Source organism: Hydra vulgaris, chromosome 01 (assembly GCF_038396675.1).
Source record: "Hydra vulgaris chromosome 01, alternate assembly HydraT2T_AEP".
NCBI lineage: Eukaryota > Metazoa > Cnidaria > Hydrozoa > Anthoathecata > Hydridae > Hydra > Hydra vulgaris.
The window spans coordinates 51,637,473-51,662,500 of NC_088920.1; the positions used below are offsets into that span (position 1 = coordinate 51,637,473).

General features: G+C 26.6%; 1 protein-coding gene across 3 annotated transcripts in view; it reads right to left on the reverse strand.

The window, feature by feature from the left end:
* Positions 1-25,028, reverse strand: part of LOC100197588 (uncharacterized) — a 100,669-nt gene that overhangs the window by 46,108 nt on the left and 29,533 nt on the right. For all 3 annotated transcript variants that reach the window (XM_065788541.1, XM_065788542.1, XM_065788543.1), the window contains 7 exons: positions 20,604-20,793; positions 19,266-19,358; positions 13,126-13,196; positions 12,668-12,805; positions 4,627-4,722; positions 4,425-4,505; positions 3,911-4,044 (listed from right to left, as the gene is read on the reverse strand). In XM_065788541.1, the coding sequence (XP_065644613.1) occupies positions 3,911-4,044; positions 4,425-4,505; positions 4,627-4,722; positions 12,668-12,805; positions 13,126-13,196; positions 19,266-19,358; positions 20,604-20,793 (803 nt within the window). The remainder of the gene's footprint in view (positions 1-3,910; positions 4,045-4,424; positions 4,506-4,626; positions 4,723-12,667; positions 12,806-13,125; positions 13,197-19,265; positions 19,359-20,603; positions 20,794-25,028) is intronic.

Below are 25,028 nucleotides of genomic sequence, written 5' to 3' on the forward strand. Positions count from 1 at the left end.
TTAATTGCAAAAACAATAATCATACAGTTCAAAAATAACATCAAATTGATCGAATTCCATGAAATTAGTATCGAGTGGGGCCTTCTTTACCCTTGATGGTCTTATCTAGATGATTTGGCATTGAGTTGATTAAATTTTGGGTCTCTTTTGTTGCTATATTATCCCATACCCTCATTATAGCTTCTTTAAAGTGGTCTTACATTTTCATCCTCTACCAGCCACACTAGCAACAGTTCCAATCAGATTATGCATCTTAAAAATTGAGAAAATGAAGTTTTGCTTTGACACAAATAACATCAGTGTTTTGGAATGGCTCAAGTCAAGAATCATCTCAAAGTCCGGACTTGAATCCAATAGAAAATTGGTAGTATGTTTTGGATAGAAAAATTGACAAAGCATTTGGACGCACAGACAACTTGAAAGAAGCTATAATGAGGGCATCGGATAAAATAACAACATAAGAGACTCAAAATTTGATCAAGTCAATGCCAAATCATCTAGATGAGGCCATTAAGGCTAAATAAGGTCCCACTCGATACTAATTTCATGGAATTTGATCAATTTGATGTTATTTTTGAACTGTACAATTATTTTTTTTGTAGTCAATTTTATGCATCATTAGATTAATTGTGTAAAATTCAAAAAGTTTGAAAAGTAATTAATTCACTATTACACAAATAAACTCTTAAAACAATACTTAATAAGATATCTAAAAAAAACTTTTAAATATTTTATTTATATATATATATATATATATATATATATATATATATATATATATATATATATATATATATATATATATATATATATATATATATATATATATATATATATATATATATATATATATGTATATATATATACAAGTTATATAAAAATATATATATATATATATATATATGCGTTTTTTGATGTTTGAGACATGGGACAAATTCCAAACCTTTGTATGCTTATACTTATGTCAAATAAGGATGCTTTGCAAAAATTTGCATTGATTGCCTGTGAAAAAAGTAAGAGCAACAAGTTGATAAAATATTTTATCTACTATTCTTTAATAAATTTATATTCATCTATAAATTTAAAATTTCATACAATATCCTTTTAGCATTCGAAAGTTATGACTATGTAAAGTTTGAACCCCTTAATTAGAGGAGGTTACAAATTTTATAAATTTAAAAGAAAATTATAAATTTTATAATTTTCTTTTAAATTTCATGCAATTATATTTTAGTGTTCATAACTTTTGAATGCTAAAAAATAACTGCATGAAATTTCAAATTTATTGATGAATATAAATTTATTAAAGAATAGTACATAAAATTTATCAACTTATTGCTTTCACACTTGGGACAGTTGTGGCCAAAATTTTAGGTTTTTTTTTTACCAGGCTCCAATCATCACAACTATTTGCAAAATTCAGTATTCAAAGAAATTCTTGCTCTCTTTATTTGACACAGGAGACTAGTAAACTATAACGGCTTCTTGTTTTGTTTTTACTCAGATTTGTTTATCACGTCTGAATCCGTTCTACGGTTTTTAAATGGTTTTTTGACGTTTTTTGTTTGTATTCACAGCTGATGATTGCCTTCGGGCATGAAACTTTAAGTCCCGCTATTTAGTTGTTTTTATTCATTTAATTACATAAAGTATAAATTGCTCTATTATTTGATAATATTGAGCACTGTCATACGAACAAGAGTTTTTGTATTTTACACCGCAATACTAACCTCACTTATATATATATATATATATATATATATATATATATATATATATATATATATATATATATATATATATATATATATATATATATATATATATATATATATATATATATATATATATATATATATATATATACATATATATATATATATATATATATATATATATATATATATATATATATATATATATATATATATATATATATATATATATATATATATATATATATATATATATATGTATATATATATCAACTCAAAATTGTATATATATCAACTCAAAAATTATAATGAAAAAATGTCAAAAAGGACCCAAATAAAGCAAATATGCTTGTCGAAGCAACCCGAACATAAGCATAGCCAAAATTGTTAAGTTAACAATTAGCAAGCAAATAAATAACTTAATTTGCACTGTGCAGCAAAGAAGCTACTACTAAGCATCATAGACTCCAACAAAGAAAATAGTCCAAAGAAAGAGCAGTATGGACAGTTGAGCAATGGAGAAAAGTAATTTTTTGGACAAGTTGAACATTAAACTGAGGAAAAACAATTGAACCTTATGTCTTGACCCTCTTGCTCACCTGATTTAAATTCTAATGAGAATCTTTGGAGTTGGATGGATTGCAAATTGCAAAACAGCCAACCCACTAACTTGGTGCAGCTCAACACTCAAATGCAAGCATTGCAAAATACCGTGCGACAAAATTTTATCAAAAAACTTACAGATTTAATGCTGAATATAGCAAAAAAAAGAGGTCAGTTGTAAACAATAATCCAAGAAGTCGAAAGAGGACTTGGTACGAAGGTTTCTATTTATAATTATAGGAATGTTGTCAGTATTGCAATAGCTATTTGCAGTTACTAACTGAGTTTTATTGCAGTTAAAAATAAAAAGCCACGGCAAGCACTGCAATCTGTTACAAAAGTAAGATCAGATTCAAGATCTGTCTGTTCTAAGTAATCAAAAAGAGAAGACTTTTTGTCAAGATAGGAGTATAAAATTGATTTATCAGCAAAACGAACCACTTCAGATGTAAGGCTGTCAGGGAGATCAATAATATAGATAAAAAACAAAACAGGACAAAGAATAGAATTTTGAGGTACCCCAGAAGTTACTTGAACTAAAGAGTGTTAGCCTGCAAGGATGACTTTAGTAAAGTGGTTAGAAAGAAAGAATTTGATAATCTTAAAAATTTTCCTGGATACACCATATGAAGCAAGTTTATGAAAAAGACCAACATTAAATTGCTATTGACATATCTAAACCTTATTAAAAGCTTTAGATATCTCAATAGCAATAGCCCTAGATTCACAGCCTCCATTTTATTCACAACAAAATTTTTCAGTTATAGCGGTTAGCAAGTCATCCATATTAACTATTCATCTTTATTTTCATATATTAGGCTGGCATAGATGTAAACCTTTGCTGTATTGTTTCCTGCTAAGGATGATAAATGCTGGATCTTCTTAACTCTATTCATAGATTTTTATTTAGTCTCCTTGATAGTGGCTATGCAACTCTTGCTGTTATTTTCTAATGAAGGTACAGCATAGTAACTAGTAAGTTATAAAAATTTTTTCACAAAAGTTTGTGGTAACTTCAAAGTAACTTTCCATCAGTTGAATCTTACCTCGTTCAAAATTCACCAGATTTGCTTGCTCTTTGTGTAACTAATTTAAATTTGGCTGTTTCTTCTTCGGACTTTGGTATTGATGGGTACTATCCTTTGATTTGCAAAGACACCAATAGTCACATTTTGATTTGCAAAGACTCCAATAATCACACTTGTTTTGGGGTATCAATTCACCTATTTATCAAGAAAATAGGTTTGAATCCTCTGACCATTCTTTGGTCATTGATCTGGCCATTCTTGCATTGGCTCTGACCATTCTTCCTGGTCCACTTAGTACTTGTTCACTCCATCACCTTTCTCTTTGTTTTTTATTGTTCTCCTTCTCATGAAGAACAGTAAAGAACAAAACACATCTAAAAGCATACAGTTAAGTTTTTTACTTTTTCAAGCGTTTTTAAAATGTTTTTCGTTTTAACAATCAAATAACTCTTGTTTAAATTAACTCTTATGTTTTTTTAAATTTTCTTTGTTTATTTATTTTTCTTGAAATTGCCCTCATGTGCATACAAATCTAACAAAATGTTAAATTTACAAAAAACTTACAAGGCTACTTGTGCAACCATTGCTTTCAAATAATCACCACTTAAAAAACTAAAGTATATTCTTGTTTTAGTTGCAATTAGATCATTGAAAAAGATGTCCATACTTTCTTTATTGATATATATTGGAAAATAAATCTAAATATAAATATAAACTTGTAATCAAAATTTATTTTACCGGGTCAAACTGCCATTGAGCTATAAAAAATGAAACAACATAACAGCTCAATCAACTTGATAACCTAATCAAATACTTTTAAATTTTTGATTAGGTTATCGTAATAATAAAATTTCAAAACAAAACAAAACAAAATTTCACTACAAAAAAAAAAGAAAAATTAAGTTTATTTCTATAATTCTCTTAGAGGTAGAGACAAGTCTTAAGCTAAAGTTTTTATTTATTTTTTAACATTCCATAATCTCTCTTAGTCAGTAAAAAGTATGAGTTGATCTAGTTTTATTTGCTATGAACGTATAACCTTCTGAAAATTAAAATTTAAACATATGCAATAACTTACCACATCATATAAAATTTTGAAAAATACTGTGTGAACAAGAAACTCTTCAGGCAAAGGAACATTTATAACTGTTGCAACAGCCTCAAGTAAAAAAGTATTTAAATAATTTATAACATTTTTAAATTTACGTTACTAAAAAATATATAGGTTTAAAATGCATAAATTTTTTTTTTACAAGTACTTAATAAAAAAAGAAACTTACAATTTTTTTCCAATTCCTGTTTGCTAATGCATTGGCAATTAACAAAAATCTATAACTGTCAGTAAACGTAACACGCATAAAATGAGGATAACGTATCTAAAAGTTATTACAATATTTATGATATAAATTTCAACAAAGAAAAGACATTAAAAATAAAAGGTACAGTAAAATAAATATTTTTTTTCTTTTATTCCTTTACTAAAAATATTTTTTAAAAGAGACTGTCAGTAAAAAATATATAACAATCATAATAACAATAAAAAGGCCATTGCACAAAGAAAAAAGCTGAACACAATCCTTTTAAGTTTTTAACTTCACACCTCTCACTTAAAAAGCAAGCACTTAATCACTACACCAATACCACATTTTTATAGAAAGTGATTTTCAAGAATCTGTTTTTCAGAAATAAGTTTGCTACTTTCAATATAAAGTTACATGGTATACAGAGTCAATGGATCAAAGTGGATTTTTATAACAAAAATTTAAAAAATAAAAAAACATAGGTAAAGTTTAAAAAATAAAAAAACATTTAAAATTTTAAGCATAAAAAACCATATTAACTATTATATTTGCAATCAATTTTTATTCCTTCACTTTAGCACCTTTATTTTTCATACATATAATTTATAATAATGCTAGTCTAATATTCTCAAAGGAATAATTGTCTAATAATATCCCAGAAGTTATACAAACAACATTTAAATAACTCTTAAAAACAAAGCTGTATAATAAAAAGAAAAAGTTATTATTTTTTCCATAAAAGTAATGTTTGATAACTAAATTTTGAGTTGATGACTGATAAAAGGCCTAAATGCCTCAAATTGTATAAGTTTATTATTTAATCTACATTGTTTACCCAAGTTTGAATAGTGGTATGTGTAAGATATTTTATATTGATACCTTATTCTTTCATTAAATATTTCTATTTAATAACTAAAAAAATATTAATTAAAAAAAACTTTATTCACAATTTAATAAAAGCTATTGTGGGTGTATGTTTTTATTGTGGGTGCATGTTTTTATTGGGGTGCATATTTTTATTGTGGGTGCATGTTTTGTGCAAAAACTATTGTGATTGTCTCTTTTAGTTGCAAAAAAAAAATCAAGTTTGTTTATTAATAATTCTTTGAAATTAGTTTTTTAGGTTTTTATTTTTTTTATATTATTCAAATTTTATTGAGTACTAATATTTAGTAAGTAGTTGTCATTGTGTTAATGCAAAATATAATACAATTTATATCACTTTATCTTTTTTGGAACTCCAATATTTGCTTCCCCCCCTCCCTCCTTCCAGTGAAGTAATTATGCATTTACAAATAAGGCAAATAAAGGTAACCTTTTGATAAAGTAACAAATTATTATATACTAATACAAATTATTATACACAAAATGCTTTTATTCAACTTTTTTTTTCAGTTATATTCAATATAATATTTGTTTTGTAATCTTTTAATCAGTTGTTAAAGCATGAGGGGGATCAAACATTGATTGGAAGTGTATTAGTTATTTGTGGCATTTTTATGTTAATTTTATTTCTTATAATATTTGCATAAAAAGAATTTGAAGTATGTTATTAATTTCTCTGATTTTTGCAATGAAAGACGACACTATTCAATATTTTTCTGTTTAGATGTAACTTAAACAAAAATAAATGCAATATCAACAAGTGAAGTGATTTTTTTAAAAAAAAAAAAAAAGATTTCATCTCCATGTTAAAGCAGTTGAAAAATTATAATTTTTACTTTAAAATGTTAACTTTTTTTTATTTTTTTTTTTGTGTATTGTATTTGTATATAGTATTATGTATTATTTCGATGTTACTTATTTAATATATATTTTAAGTTTAAATATTTAATTATTCACTTTAGAGTAATAATATGAGATCAATAAAAGAAACAGGTTGTTTTAAGCAACCTTAAAATACAGGAGCAGCAGACTCGAGATGAGGTCTGACCAACAATGTCAACCAAGATCTCCTTCATTCTAGAAGAAATTGAGAAGCTGCATCCCTTGTTGAGTCAAGATATAGTATTGGTGGTTAGGATTTTAGCTTTTATTGAAGTATAAGAAAAGACGCTTTTGTATCTAAAACACAAGTGCCAGGTTTTAGTCCAAGACCTGATTTGATTTATATTATTTTGGAGTGTAATTAAACTGTCTGGGGTCAAGTTAGTAGAAATAAAATTGCTGTCATCAGCATACAACTTTATTGGATTGATAACTAGATCTTTAATGTCATTGATGTTTAAGACAAATAAAAGAGGTCCTAGAACACCACTTGTGACTGGTAACCAATCTTAAGTAGCAGAACCCATAACAACTCATTGTGTTTCGTTAGAAAGAAAGGACTTTATTGAATTAAGAAGCACATAAAAGACACCATAATCAGAAAGTTTGTGAAGCATAAGATCATGAGGAGGTGTGTCAAATTCTTTATCATAATCTAGATATAAGCCATCTACGCTATAGCTTTTTGCCATTAAATATGAGATCTGATCTAGAGTTTCCAATAAATTGGTAATACATGATTTATTTGAAATAAATTTGTACTGATTTTGAGATAATAGATTATTAGCAGGTAGATGCTCAGTTGAACAATCTTTTACAATGTGCTCAAAGAGTTTGCAACAGACAGAAGTTAAAGTAATGGGTCTGTAGTTTGATGCACCAAGTTTAGATTCCTTTTTGTGAATATATGTGATGTTAGATTCTAGCCTCATGACTGGGACTAGACTTTCAGAAACAGATTTCATAAATATGTAAGTAATAGGCACAATCAGAGATAAAAAACATTTGTAGAGAAGGTGACGGGGAATGCTATCTATGCTTGCTTGTTTATGCATGTTAAGTTTTGAAAATAGTGATTGTATGTGGTTTTCGTTAAGTTTACTTAAGACTGACATCTCATCAATCACAGAAAATGTGCACTTCTTGAATGCTGGCAGCAATTAGGACACTTAAACAAATGAAAAAAATTGTTAAGGATTGTAGCTATACTGCTTTGATCAGTTGTAACATTGCCATTTGATTCTTATATAGATCTTATTAGATTTTTAAATTCATTTTTCATTAGAATGAGACAAGTTGAAATAGTTAAGTTATTAAATTTTCTTGAAATTTTTAGGGATATCTTTAAACCATTTGAGCCCATAATTCAAAGCAGTTTAAAAATTATTGCGGTTCAAAGTTTTATAAAACATTGACATTGTAGCAACTTCATGCAGTTAAAAAAGTTGTTTGAAATGAGAGGAGGTGCTGAGTTTTTATAAACAAATATCAATAATATCAAGTTTTATACATTAAGGAAAAAAAATTGAGTTTTTAAAATATTTGTAACATACTTTTTCCCGTTACCCAAAACTAACCCAGGAGCGTTCTGTAACGCAAATTCTCTACTTTTGAGCACCAAGTCTCTGGTTAACCAAGGGTTATATTAGTATGTTATAAATTTTTAAGAAAGAAAAAATGTTTGTTTTTTTTTACTGCAAACAAAGTTGAATTGATTTAAAACTCAATCTTAGTCTAAAAATTATGTCTCAAAACCTCACCTGCTTTAGAAACAATAAAATTTATGCTAACTTTGAGAAGCAAGAGATTGATGTGACAACAAGCTATTGACTTATAGTTTTTGAAAATGGTTTATACACTTATATACTTTCAATAAATTAAAAGATTTCAATGGGTGGTTTTGCTAAATCTTTAATATATAATAACTTTTGAAAGAAAAAAAAAACTATTGTTAGAATCAGTAACTATTTAATAAATCAAATTTTTTAATTTTAGTTGGTCTTTGGTAGTTATTTAATATTTGAAATTTCTTTGTTAACCCTGAATTCAAATATCTTACTTAATTTAGCTATAAAAAAGTAGATTTATGATTTAAATAAAATTATCTAATACCTTCAAAAAATAAAAATAGTTACCCTAATTTTTTTATTAGTTGACATATTATTATAATATTTATAATACCATTTCTATAATATATTTTAATCATTATGTATAATTTATCATTATACATATATAATAGTCTGTTATTTTTTATGATACAATTCATGAAAAATCCCACATAGTTGTTACTTATAATTCAACATCTAAGTTGTGCAAAGCGTAAGATCATTTTTGGACATTTTGTGGTTCATGGTTTCCATAAGTTTACAAATATTCTTAATTAATTGCTACCAAAATGCCTGATAATTAATATTTTTTTATAAATATGTTAAGAGGTTTTTTAATGATATTTTTTATGGAATAATTGTTGATTGTTATGTAATGTAAATTTACATAAAAATTACAATTAATTGAAGTGATAGAAAAGAGTTTGATTCAGAGTCAAAATAAAACAATCATTTGATAACATGACTGAACATAATAATGTTGATTATACAAAATGCCGTTTATTTTCTAAAGGTTCATGTGGATCATATTTGAGATCAAGATGAACTGTATTATTTAAATGTGACAAGTTAACATAAGTGTTTGCTGATGGTTTTACTGAAAAACATGTAATTGAGTTGCAAATACATGTAGAACTAAGTAATGAACAAGTGCTTTTTACAAACAGAAGTATGGAAGATATTAGTTTGTACCAAAGCAATACTTACATCCATGCCATAAAGCTCCTCTGAAAAATAAGGGAACAGACAAATAAAAAGATCTCCAAAAAGCAACAAGAGACTAGTATGGAAATATTAATAAATTTTTTTCCTGGTTCTTTTCCAGTATCTGGTCAGCTGTGCAGAAGTCACAGAGACAGCATGTTTCTAAATCATGACCAAATAGAGAATGATCCTTCTTACACACTTGATTTAGTGTCTCCAGAAAGCTCTTTTTCTTCAGAAAATGTTAATGAGTTCTTAGCAACAAGTGCTCCAGATTTAAGCCCTGTAAAATGGCATATTAGAAAAACACATATCAATGAGGCATCAACTTCTTCAATCAACTACCATAAAAGAAAGTTCAAAGAAGCTGTAGATAACCTCAAAAAAAATCTTTTCTGAAAAAGTAGCACCAGGACAAGGAGGTAAATTTTTGGCCTCCTTTAATTCAACCATTATCAGTTATTCCAGATGATTTGATATTGCTACATGAAGCTTATCAAAACACTCAAACATTCAGCCAAAAAGTACTTATTTTATCCGCAATAACATTACTACAAAATTATTCAAAAGAATATCTCATGAAAACTTTTAAATGCAACAAGTAGGACTATTTAATTTAACAGTACTTGATTAATTATTTTTTTATCCTCAAAAAATAGTTAACTTTTTTTTAGGTACACAATTGATTTGGCCAGGAAGCAAAGAAAGGAAACAGAAGCACTAACATTTAAACAAAACAAGAAGTTAACTTGTCAAAAAATAAATATGGACCTTGCAAAACACTTCCTAAATTATATATTTATATCAGGACTTCTTCAAGATATAGCTTATGGGACAAGCAAAATTACTTTAACCAATGGATATCTACAGGTACATTATTTACATACAACTTGTTTTTCTAGCATGCCAAATTCAGGTGTTTGACATTAAATGTAATGCGTTTAATGATTTCTGATGCCGTTTGCAAATTGGCCCTATTGTATGCTTTGACGCACAGCTTCTTAAGCCTTGTTTTCAAGAATGTATCTTTAAAATATCAATAAATTGTTCTAAATGTTATCTTATTTTATTTTAAATATTTATTTTCATTCCGAAGAAACTACCTAAGTGCAAAGTGGCAAACCATAACTCATATCAAAACTATTGTAAATCAATAAACCAATCTGTTTTATCAGATTTATTGCTCTAGAAAATTCTTAAATCTTAAAATTCTTGCGGGCCTTGATGATATGACATGTGAAGGCATAAATGGGTTAATTTCTCTAATGAAATAGGTTGCCATAGAATCCACAGATGCAAACACAACAAAAGATATAGAAAGTTGTTTAAAAAAAAAAGAGATATTTAAAGACTATGTATGATTTGCATTGCATAGAAAAGTAAAATATTGCTTCACACTGTATCAGCTGTACTTTGTGTAATTTTAAAGATAATGACTTTAAAACTAACACTTGCTCATCCCATCCGGAAAAATGTCATGACTGAATGCTACTAATAGAATTTCTAGAGATGATTGAAAATCTAATTTAGAATATGATGAGAAAGAAGAGAAGAAATGAAGAGAAAGAATAACTTAAATACGATACTCTCAAAGGTATTGAATCTATATATTCTTGGATGAAGTATATTCTTCAATACATACAACAAAACAAAGCCAAAGAGTATGCTTTGAGCTAAATTAACAAAGAGACTGGCTTGTGGTTAAGTGATTGGTCTCAAAAAATACTTCCTGTTGAGTTCAGAGAAGGACAGAAAGTCTTTTTTGGTAAGAAGGGTATGCCAATACATATCAACTGCTTTTTTTTAAAAAAATGATGCTGGTAATTTAATGAAAAGAGTATATCACACAATAATACAAAAAATTGATCAGGATGCAAGAGACACTTTATGTGTGGCTGACCATGTAGTTGACAAGTTTACTCAAGATGTTCCAAATGTAAAACAGATATACAAAAAAAACGATAATGGAGGTAAGAATATACTTATTATAAATATTGCTAAGAAACAAGAATCTTGCAATTTAATTGCATATTAAGTGGAGGGGGTATTAACTTAGGCTCTTTTAATGTATAACAATATAGTTTGCTTTTTTATCCCCAAACTAGATTTTATAAACCATCATCTGTTTTTATTTTAGGGTGCTATTCAGTTGCCAAAACGTTGTTTTATATTTGCAAGCTGAAAGACATAAGCCTCTTAAGATATGACTACAATGAGTCACAAAAAGGTAAAGTCCAATGTGATCACGAAAGTGCTGTTGCTAAGAAATACATTAATACATATATCAACGCTGGTATTAATTGTACATCAACCCAGGATATTAAGAAAGGAATTTTATTTTTTGGAGGCTCAAAAGATTCAAAAGTTTCAGTGGTTAAAATCGACAAGTTAAAATCAGTTAATGATAACAAGATAATGAATGTGTGTGTGTGTAATAAAAATAATAATAGTTAGAAATTAAAGTGCCATAGTTCAACAACAATCATAGAAATGATGAAGTGATTCAGAAGCACTAATAAACAAGCATTTGTTTAGGTAGAGTAAACAGCATTGGAAAATTTGGTTTTTAGACTTTTTATAAATGTTTCTAACGATGATGAATCATGCATTTTTTTATTTGAAGTCCGTGGTGCAGATGTGTAGAAATATTTTGTACCAAGCAATGTTCTTGCTTGACAATGTACAAGTTGACAAATGTCTGACAATCTTTTGATGGGGAGCTGGGAGGTTTGAATTTTTACCTGATCAAACAGATATGCAGGAGATTTGGATGTATATATATATATATATATGTATATATATATATATATATATATATATATATATATATATATATATATATATATATATATATATATATATATATAATACACTATATATATATATATATATATATACACTATATACATGTATATATATATATATATGTGTGTAAATATTTATATTCAAACATTTAATTTTCACAGTACTCATGTCAATGCCTAAAGCTCACCAAACAAAAGATGCAAGTTCATAAAATAGTATATAATTGTATAATGTATTATTCAAACATTAGAGTTTCTCTCTTAAAGAAGTAAAGATGTAAGAAAATTCACTATAAAAATATTGAGTTAAAACTATTATATATTGAGTTATGCCAACATTAGAACACAACAAATATATGTGCTATCTGGGATGCTTCATTATGATCATAAAAAGTTTTCAAAAAATATATATATATATTTTAATGCAATGTCTGATACAATGTGGATTTAGATGCAAAACATTGTGTCAAACTTTTTTTATATACTTAAAAAATAAAATTTAAAACAAATCAAAGAAAATATTTAAATGAAAATAATTTTTTACATTGATAACAGAATATAAAATGTTGAGAAACAAGTAGAAAAATAAATTTAAAAAAACATATAAATCTTTATTTTCTTATTTAAAATAAAACTTACAGAGTCTGAATATATTGACTTAGTGTTGGTATAGCTGACCATAATGTAGTCATTAGCTCCAGCGATTGCAGCATAAGCACCTGTTAATGCATTATCACTTGGTCCAATCATTGCAACAAGTCTATCTGCTGTATTTACCTTATAATATAAAAATTTTTTGCTTAAAAATTATTTGACTAAATAAACTTTAGAAATAAGAACAAAAATTTTTTAAATAACAAAGTGTAACAAAGTGTGGAGTTTTATTTTTATGATACTAGCAAATCTCTTGAGAATTAACTAAAAAGATAATAAGATTTAATTTTCAAGAATAACTTCATTAAGAAAAAAAAGTAAATAAATTTTGTATTTAAAAATGTACTCAGAATCCAGAGAGAAAATATGAGAGAAAAATTATGAGAAATGCCAAACTTTAAAATTTTCTGCAACAAAAAGCAGCACAACTAAAACAAACTTACCTTAGATGCCTTCAATGCATTGATTAAAGCTTCAACTGTGTAATATTCAAAAACATTAGGAGTTCTTGAACCTAAAGTGAACATATTTCTGTGATGTAATTAAAAAACATATCAATGTTAAATATAAATTTTCCGTTATTTAAATTGTATTAAAATTAAATTGTTCGTTATTCAAATTGTATTAAGATTTTGAATAAAGTTCAAAGAATGTTACTTTGATGATATCTTTGCAGTTACAATTCTTACTTTTAATACATAAAAAACTTTAAAAATTTGACTATTTTATAGACATCATTCAAGCACAACTAATCATTCAAGCAACCAGTATAAAAGTATACTTTCCTGACTTTTAACAGTCATAAAAAATATTAAAGTGATTACATTGAGGATGAAGGTTTAATATTTAATAGCAAGACTTATTTACTCTAAAATCTCAATTAGTTGTTTGAGTAAAAGGTTATACAAACTAAAGTGTTTTAAAGAAGAAAAAAAGAAATACTGTAAGAAAATAAAAATCAATGTTTTAAAAGAATCTTACATAAATTTTTAAAAACTTTTTTGAGATGCATTCAATATAATTAAATCAATTTGTAATATTTTGAGACTAGAGCATGGCCTCATTATCAGAAAACAGAAAAAGTATACATATATAATAAAAAAATTAAAAATTTTTTTTTTATTAAATTTTTAAATTTTATGTTTTAAATTTATTTTATGTTAAACTTACAATTAAACTGTGAAATAAACCATGTACAGTAAATAATTTTTACATTTATTAGTACAAATAACATTTCTTTTACATACAGCATTTTTTTAAAATATTGTTGACGCAATCATTTGTTGACCTTAAATTTTTGTTTTCAATTTGCAATTTCTATGAATTTTTTTATTTTAAATTTCCATAACATTTAAAAAAATAACTTATCCATTCAACTTTTTTTAATATATTTTATATCTAACTTTTATTTATTATAACTATTTGATTGTGTTAATATTTTACACCATAATATTTGTTTGCATAATAAATATGGCAATATCTAAAGGCTGTAGAACAGAAAAAAGTTATTTGGAACAAAGACTTTTACTTCAATTTTTTAATCATTCAATTGTTTTTAATGATACATGTATAATATACATGTTTAATGATAAAAAAAATTGTCTCAAACTTTAAGAGCTTTTAAGAGTAGAAAATTATTAGCAAGAGTTCCAAATATTATTTTATTAATATCATTTGCAGTAAATAACTGAGCTTTGTTGGAGTTAAAATTTGTTAGCTACTGCCAGTCCTAAGCTGTTACAGAAGAGATATGAGACTCAAGCAATGCTCTAAGCAATGGAAAAGAGAAGACTTTTACGACAGAAATATAAAGTTGAGAGTTTATTAAATAAAATCGTTTAAGTTGTAAGATTGTCAAGAATATTATTAATTTAAATAAAAAAAACGATACAGGATCAAGCATAGAAGCTCAAGGTACCCTCTAAAGTTACAGTAAAAATGTAGCAGAGCATTTGCCTTTAACAATGACTTTAATACTGTGATTGGAACAAATGATTTAATAAATCTCGAAAATTTTACTAGATACACCATATAAACCAAGCTTATGAAGAAAACCAGCATGCCAAATTTTATTAAAAGTTTTTGATATGTTAAGAGCAATAGCCCTTTATCCCCTCCCTCATCTAATACACAATAGAATCTTTCAGTTAAAGCAGTTAGAAAGTCATCCGTAGAACAAGAAAAGCAAAAACGATACTGATTGTCAGAGAGTAAGCTATGAGACTCAAGACCAAATGCTACAAATTTGTTGATTCAAAAAACTTGCTAATAATAGATAGAAGACTGATCAGACAATAGTAGGAGGGATCAGAGTGTTCTCTAGAGTTTTTCAAGCACTTGTTTAATAGTTTAGAAAGAATTGAAGAGAGTTCTGGAGAAAACTTTTGCATGACTGGTCAAAGAAGTGTTTAATTAAGAAAAACTTTAGCAACAGAAACTCAAGGGATTTGGATATCTAACAATGGGTTAACCTGTTTAACTGGAATGGCAGGAAGAGTATGACCATTAGATTCAAGAGTTGAATTAGAAAAAAAGTTCTTCACAAATAGTTTTGCCTTATTTTTGGGAGAGTTAATAAAATCCATGAACTAAAAATGAAATGACTTACCATTGTTAATGACACCATTGAAGATTTTCTAAAAGTCTATAAATAAGAAATTGAGAAATACTAAAGTTATGAGCTTTAGAGCGAGAAAAAGAGCGGTTCAATAATGTTAGAGCCAAGTTATTCAATGTCATGCGCATAAAGTCAACAATAATAACAATATTGGCAAAGAGTAAAATGCTTGGTCATTTAATCCGAAATTACATCTAAAACCGTGCGCCTTGAGAAAAAAAAGAACCAAGAAATCAAACATAAAAGGGGCTGTCCATAAATAACGTCAACAAAATAGGGGGGAGGGGGGTCTGAATTTTTTTAACATTTGTTGAAAGGGGGGGGGGAGGTCAAGACAAGTTGATGTCAACAATGTTACTTTTTTTCATAAATTTAGTTACTTAAAAAAAGGAAAATTAAGCAGGGTTTGCAGTCCTGTGTTACATACTCACTACACCTTCAATATTTTAATAAAGGTATTTATGTTCCTATTTCTTAAAAACCGTGTTGTGCTTTAAAAAGATCCGACATGTATGGAACTAAATAAGCACTCGCAAAATGTTTACGCAACGCTATAAACGTATAACGCTATTGCATAATGCCTGTAACGCTATTATATTTTCAAAGTTATTTTTGGTTAGTCTGCAATGCAAACAAAAAAGATTTATGTAAGTACTTGGTCTGCACTCTATTATTTAAACGTTTATACCAAGGGTAAGCAACCTGCGTTGATGTGGCTCTTTAGCTCCATGCACAAATATTAATATAATATTGAAATAAAGATTTGGTAGATGATTTGTAAAGGTTTGAAATGAAGATGCTGGTAGCTCTTATAATAATATTTGTGCATGAAGCTAATGAGACGCATTTGCATTTGTAATTTTAAATTTTTCTTTAAATAGCTTACTCTTAATCTCTTTTTTGTTTTAGTTGTAAACTATTCTATTCAAAATACGGTTGTTGTTTTTTTTTCCTTTTTTGGAAGGAAGGGGGAGGGGGGTAATTGAATATTGGCGTCACTTTTTAGGGGGTCTCTAGAAGTTTGACAACTTGTTGACAAGGGGGAGGGGAGGTAAAAAATGATGGAAAATTGTTGACTTAATTAATGGACAGCCCTAAAGTCATTCATAGATAAAGCATAGCATCTTATGCAATGAGCTATGCAGTTATCTTATACCTGCTAAATAACCCAAAGTTGTACTTAGGGCAAATTATGTGGTCTCATTCTATCAGAAACACCATCAATGGGCAACATGGCACTGTAATTACTCTAATATTTAACAACTGTTTATCCAATCAGCCTTTCTGGGTTAGGGAAACCCTACTACCAGCGGCCTCAGTTACTTTTAAAAAAATTATTTTATCTTCAACTAACAGACTAGCTATTGCCAACATTGCATAAGCTTTTTTTTAAACACTAACACCTTCAAATTACTTTTTCTAACTGCTTTCAAAACATCAAAAATCAATTAAGTCAAAAAATGTAATTTTTCTTCACATATATTCCACAACCTCAAATATATTTGTATTGAATAGTAAATAAAATATCTGTACAGCTATAAAATTGAAATATATAAATTAAATTTTCATTTAAAAAAAATTTTTTCAAAAAACAGCATTTGTCAATAACGTAAACATTATCATTAATTTTTAATAATTATTAGACCTTAGTTTCAACTAAAATTATTTAAATAATTTTTTCAAGTTATTAAAAGCATAAAAACTAAAAAATTAAGTAAAACTTAAATCATGAAACTATCTATTTTATGGTTGTATTTATTAATTAATAAATTGGCTACATTAATTATATAAATATAATTAACTTAATAAAAAAATTCTTAACAAAAAATCGATCCAAATAATTTCAAGATAAGATTAAATAATGCTCTACTTAATCATTTTTAATTGCTTATTTTAATAAATCCCATGACACAAAATCAAAACTATTGAAGTAAAATAATCATTTTTTTTTAAATTAATTTAAGCAAAAGTTTAAATCATCTAAGGTTATTGATTAATGGTTACAAATAATGGTTACAAACTCATTCAAAAATCTTTTGTATATTAGAATGAAAGTCAAAACCTTTTCTGAGTCAAGTATATATAAACATGTACATGTATATGTATGTATATATACTATATGTATACATATATATGTTATATATATATATATATATATATATATATATATATATATATATATATATATATATATATATACATATATATATATATATATATATATATATATATATATATATATATATATATATATGTATACATATATATATGTATACATATATATATATATATATATATATATATATATATATGTATATATATATATGTATTATATATGTATATATATATACTATATATGTATATATATCAACCTTCATAATTAAGGTTGCCATTCGACAATGCCGACCTAACTGCTGACTTAAAAGTGTTTAAGGTCTGAAAAAGTTGCCGACCTTGTTTCTATGTTTTATGGTAACCCCTTTGTATCAAATTTTTTTTGCCGACCTCTAACAGTTCAAGGCTGATCTCATTTTTCCTAATTCCAAGGGTTGATATATACATGTGTATATACATATATATATATACATTTATATATGTGTATATATATATATATATATATATATATATATATATATATATATATGTGTGTGTGTGTGTGTGTGTGTGTGTGTGTGTGTGTGTGTGTGTGTATGTGTGTATATATATATAATATATATATATATATACACACGTATATAAATATATAGACACACACACATATATATATATATATATATACACACATATATAAATATATATATATATACACACACACACACACACACACACACACACATATACACATATATATATATATATACCTTTCTTTTTTTTTTCTTTTACAAAAGAATAAAAAAAAATTTAGTTCTTAATATGTGTAAACATTTTTTAACTATTTCTTTTATATCATGTTGCTTTGGCTAATTATGCTCTTAATTTTCCTAATTTAACATTTTAAACTTTTTGCTTTTTAAGCTTTTAAAGTTTGAAAAGTAAAGAAAAATAATTTTTTGATTCCAATAGTTAGTTCCGATGGAAAATTCATTCTTTACATTAGCTAATCATTTTTTAATTCTGATTCACTTCTAATAAGATTACAAGCAACCACTATTAAGTTAAAGTTACCAGAAAAAAAAGAACAGAATTATAAAGCAAGAAAATGGTTGACAGAAGACTTGAAAAGTTGAGGGTTATATGAGTCAGTATGAATAATAGCTAATAAAGAAAAGAAAAATCACTATTGAACTTCTTACTTTTTATTATCATTTTCCAGTCTATTTTTTGTTTAGCCTTTTTTGTTAAAGGAAAATTTTTTTTTTTTTTAAGCAAAATCTACCTTTAAGAAAAATCATAAAACACTTTTTGTTCCATATAAATGAATAATTATGTTAAAAAATTAAATTAAGAATTATGTTAATAAAAAAAATTTTTTCTGAACCCTATATTGCAACCATTTTTTTTTAATTTTAAAAAAACGGACAACCAAAATGCTGATTATTAAACTTTGGAGCGTTTTTTAAAATTCAAACAAAGTTGTAATGACTTAAAAATAAGTAATGTTGATAAATCAAAGAGAAACTACTGCAAAGTTGATACTATTTTAAAATAAATGCCATTTGGAAATATTATGCAAAATCAGGTTCATTTGTTATTAAACATTTGTTATATTGTTAACAAATAATAGTGAAAATTTGTTGAATTTTAAATAACTTCAATAAAAGTTATAATAAATCTTATAAAAAAATACTTAAGAAGTAGAAAGATAAATTTGAAAAAAATTGAAGAAAGTATTTAGGATATTTAAAAGATAAATTGAGCAAAGTAAATTTAAAGAAATTTGAGGCAGTATAGCAAATCTAAACCCTCTCCTATGTGACAAAGGCTCCTAATAAAAAAATAAAAATAAATTTTTAATATTTTATTTACCCAGCCAGTATGTGTTTGATAGATAATAATTCAAACTTAACAAAACTGAATCTTCTTGACTTGTTCCTGTTGCAGCATACCAATTCCAAGTATCTAGATTTAATTTGGAATGATGAATTAAAAAAATAACCTTCAACAAATACTACAATATCAAGTATAAACAGTAAAAATTCAATGCAATAAATTATCTTTATATTTCGATAAAAATAAATTTATTAGAAATTTTAGGCTTTTACTTTTATCTTTAGCTATACACACAAATATATATGCACTTTGAATTTTCAGCAAAAGAAAAAACAAAAAAAAATGAAAAAATTTATTGCTAAAATTATCAAAATTATTGCCTCAATCAAAAACTTTAGTCAATGTATCAACATTTATTGCAATTACTATCTAGATAGTCATTTGATGCATGTATTGAAGCCCTTGTAGCTACTTAGTTCAGTACAATGTTATCAGTGTGTACCTATACTCATATATGTATACATTTATATGTATGTGTGTGTGTATATATATGTATAAATATATGAGCTACACTAATATATGTATACATATATATATATACACACACACATACATATAAATGTATATATATGTGTGTGTATATATACACACATATACATACATACATACTTTTTTTTTTAATTAATTCACCTCCCCAAGGCCGAGAGGGCCACTACAGATGAGGAGGCTACTTGTGGTTATAACCCTCTGTCAACTCTATAACTCCGAAACACGAACCTTGACGAACAAGGCCGCTTCGTGGAGAAACAAATTGAGCGCAGTACTACCAGGGATGTGGTGGGAATCGAACTCGGAACCTCTTGCTTATTAAGCGAGCGCTCTACCACTACACCACTACCGCATATATATATATATATATATATATATATATATATATATATATATATATATATATATATATATATATATATATATATATATATATATTTATATATATATATATGTATATATATATATATATTTATATATATATATATATATATACATATATACATGTGTATATATATATATATACATGTGTATATATATATATATCTTATACTGCTGATTTATGTGAGCAGTGTGACGTCATACTGAAATAGTCTGCTGCCAGGGGCAGCAGGCTATTTTAGTTTTAACATAATTTTTGAGGATTTTTATTACTCTATTAAATATCCTTAAAAATTATAATTTACAGCTGTCTTAATAAAAAGGTTTCTTGAATGATATTAGCTTGTATGCTTCATATAAGAAATAAAAAATAATATATATTGTACTATATGTTTTCTATATAAAAAAATATATTCTAGTTTGAATTTTCCAAAAAATATTTACCGAGAACTAAAAAAGATGCAGTTGAATTGGTAGTAAGAGTTCCAATGGATGAAGAAACTTGAAACTTTAACGATGTCGAAAGTATAGAACCGCAAATAGATCCAGAAAATGTACCAACTCCTCTCTTGAGCAGGAAAGTACTGTCTGTAGAAATGCAAGTATTTGGAACATCAGATAGAGTTGTCACAGTCTAAAATGAAATATAATTGAAAAACTTAAAAAATATTTGATTATTTAACTGTCTATATTAGTGATATTGAACTAAATTATTTACAATTTTATTGTAAATAAATAAATTATAAGTAAAAAAAATTCTAACCCTAGTTAAATAGCTCTGTCAAATTTTTGGTTTATATTTGTTGATTAATAAAAAATTCAAAAATTAAATAAGTCAATTTAAAATGCCTTTTAAGTTGACTTATTTAATAATTACCTGTCAATTCACATTCGGACACATTTTAGTATTTTACAGGCCCCTAAATAATGTTTTTCCCCTCCTCCATGATTTATTTTTTTAGTCACATATATATATATATATAATTCTATATATATATATGTATATATATATATATATATATATATATATATATATATATATATATATATATATATTATATTTATATATATTATATTTACATATATTATATTTATATATGTATATATATATATATATATATATATATATATATATATATATATATATATATATATATATATATGTATAGTTATAATTATTATTATTTTATAATATATTAATAATTATAATTATTATAATTATTATATATATATAAATATATATATATATATATATATATATATATAATATTATTATTATATAAATATATATATAATTATATATTGTATATATATTTTTAGTCACATATATACACTGCCGCTCACGGAAGTTAAGACAAAAAATATTTTTTCAAAAGAACAATATTAAAATGTAATTACGTTATAAAATTATTTACTTATATTAGTAAAATTTATGTTTATATAAAAATAAATCAACTTAAATAAAATTTGTATCAAAAAAATTCTAAATTAAGTTATTTTAATGTAAATATATTAAAATAACTAACATTTAAAATAACATAAATTGTATTCACAAGTAAAAGTCTTATCATTTTAAATAAATAAACAGAGAACGCAGAAACATATTAAAGGTCACGTATGAACCTGTATTTTACATTATCTACTCAAATCTTTAAAGTTTGTCATTTAACAAGTATTTCTATTGTTTACTGTGTTTTTGCAGATATTTTGTGTATTTTGTATTAGTGTTTTAAAAATTTCAAGTGCAGAAGTTCAAAGGTAAAATTAAAAATTATTTTTTTAGTGTAGATTCAGAATATTGGAAGAAATATGCCTGAGGGTAAGCCAATATGTGTTGAAAAAAGGACAGCAATACTCACTTTGCTTCAAGAAGGCTATACAGTTAGAAAAATAGCTGAAAAATTAAATCTGAGTAAATCAACAGTTAGCTATACGATTCGTCGATATCGAGAATCTGGAAGTTTGGAAGACAGAAATTGTCCAGGTCCTTCTCGCATGACAACAAAAACTGATGACCGACGTATAAAAATCATCAGTTAGCGTAATCGAATGTTAACTGCTCCACAAATAACAGCTATTTTCAACTGTGATCGAGAAAAAAAGTTTCTGTCAGTACAATCAAACGAAGATTGCAAAAAGCTAATTTGCATGGTCGTGTTGCTATCCGAAAACCATGTCTACAAAAGGTTAATCAACAGAAGAGATTTCGTTGGGCACAGCTTCACAAAAATTGGAGGATGGATGAATGGAAACAAGTACTCTGGACGGATGAGTCAAAATTTGAAGTTTTTGGAAATAAGCGAAGAGTTAGAAGATCTGCTGAAGAAAAAATGCTAACTCAATGTCTGGTTCCAACAGTAAAACATGGTGAAGGCTCTGTGATAGTTTGGGGTTCTTTCTCTCTAAATGGAGTGGGATATTTGCATAAAATCGATGGTATAATGAGAGCAGAACATTATAGAGATATCCTGGAAACAAGGGCAATCCCTTCGGGACTTCGATTAATCGAAGATAATTTTATTCTTATGCATGATAATGACCCTAAACATACTGCATTATTATGTAGAAATTATTTAGAATCAAAAAAAGCTGAAAATGTATTACGTGTAATGACCTGGCCTCCCCGAAGCCCAGACCTCAACCCCATTGAGTTACTATGGGATGAACTGGATAGAAAAATTAGAACTGTATGTCCAACATCAAAATCTCATTTATGGAACATTATAGAACAGGAATGAAATAATATTCAAAAAGAAACAATTAGAAAATTTATTGAAAGAATGCCGAGAATAGTTAAAGCAGTTATTAAATCAAAGGGTGGTTTATTTGACGAAAAAAAAATTTAATTATTATAATGGTTTTTGTACATTTTTATTACATAAAACTGACTAATAATAAATTTTATATTAAAAATGCATAAAAAATATAATTTTTATTAATATAAATTAAAAATTCTATAACGTAATTATATATTAATTTTGCTTTTTCGAAAAAATCTCCAGTCCTAACTTCCGTGAGCGGCAGTGTATATATATATATATATATATATATTTATTTTTTTAGTCACATATATATATATATATATATATATATTTTTACACACTACTGCTCATATTTATTCGAATGGTTGTACTTTTCGATATAAGATATCAAAGTCTTAATTAAAAAAGGAGAAAAACTGAAAACAAAATCTACCTGAATTATATCTTATCTTCCAATTTATTAGGTTTACAAAAAAATTAACAAATATTTAAAACTTTGACACATTGGTTCGCGTTTACAGTCCTTTGATGGTCCATATTTTTAGCAATTTGATTTTTCAGCTGACTAATTTCGACTTTTAACTAGTTAATTTAGTCAAAGTCGATAACAACACTAAAGGTTTGACAAGATTTTAGTTTCTATGACAAAAAATTTTTTATACTACATATTTGTTGATAAAAATTTAAACTAGTTTTAAGGTCTACTATGTCCTGCTGCCTTGTAGGATACACTTTTTTAAGCAAAGGCTAGGAGAAGTCAACTCTAACTTAAAACACCCCCTGCCTTGGGACTCTTGGTTGAGTAAAGGCTAGAGATGGTGTCTCAATAAAAATACTCATCTTGAGCAGATGTTAAATGCATCCGGCTACTGTCTTGTAGAAGGCATTCTAGGCAAAGACTTAAGAAGTAAACAGATTCTATCTGTTGACTAGCCTTGCAACCCTTCTTCATCTATTAGGCTAGTGCAGATGTACTTATAATACATTGTTTCCAGTTTAGGATGTTAAATGTTGGATCTTTTAGACTCAATGCATGTGTTTTGCTTATGTCTTTGTTTTTATGACTGGGCAACTCATTTGTATTATCTCCTAATGAGTGTACAGCTCTAAAACTCAGTTTCATGGCTCTGAGGCAGGCTGGTTGTCAGGTTTCCCGAGCTCAGAGGTAGCTCTCAGAGATGCTGATTCCATCAACAGCTGAAAATATGAGAGTACTAACAGAGCCATTTGGTGCATGGATGATCTCCCTGTTTGTACTTTTGGTGTGCATTTTTGAGGTCACATTTTAGAGTTTATTAATAGTAATGAAGCAATCACTTGGGCTATTAAATAGTATACTGAGTACTATCTATGCTTTGAGTCAATTTCTTTAACAAATTTAAAAATGACTAAAGTACCAAAAACTATAAAACACAAAAAACCATCGTTACCACCAAGTTCTAAAAATCTGTCATTCAATAATAATCGTCTAAGAAGTAATTTTTCTTCTGCTGAGTCTTATCTCATGCAAAGTTTATCGGACCTAATTGCTCTTTGTGAGACTAACTTGAGTTTAGTTGTCTCATCTTGTGATCTTAATGTTGATGGTTATCTTCTTTTAACTTGTAAAGACTCCAATAGTCACATGCTTAGACTGGGGATTTATATTTGTAAGAATTCACTATTTTGCCAGGAAACTAGGTTTGAATCCACCGACTATTCTTCTATGTGCTTTTGTATAGCACCGCTTCACTCTATCGCCTTTCTCTTTGTACTATATTGCTCTCCTTGATCTCAAGACTGCACAATTTTTGATGTTACTTCTGATCAAATTAAACAAACCCTCTCTCTTTATCTATCAGCCAATATCGTTATTGTTGGTGACTTTAATGCTCATCGTACAGAATGACTTGGCTCTAGTGTCAGTGACTCTGCAGGCATAAGGGCCCACAAATTATGCCTTTCTCAATCGTTTTCTCTTATCGCTTTCCAGACAACCTTTTCTACTTGACTTATGTTTTGTTTCTGATCCTAGTCAGTGTTTAGTCTCTCCATATTCACTATTAGAGCACAGTTTGATCTCTCTAAAACTCTTCTTCTTCATCATCAGAATCTCCCATTTATCTTA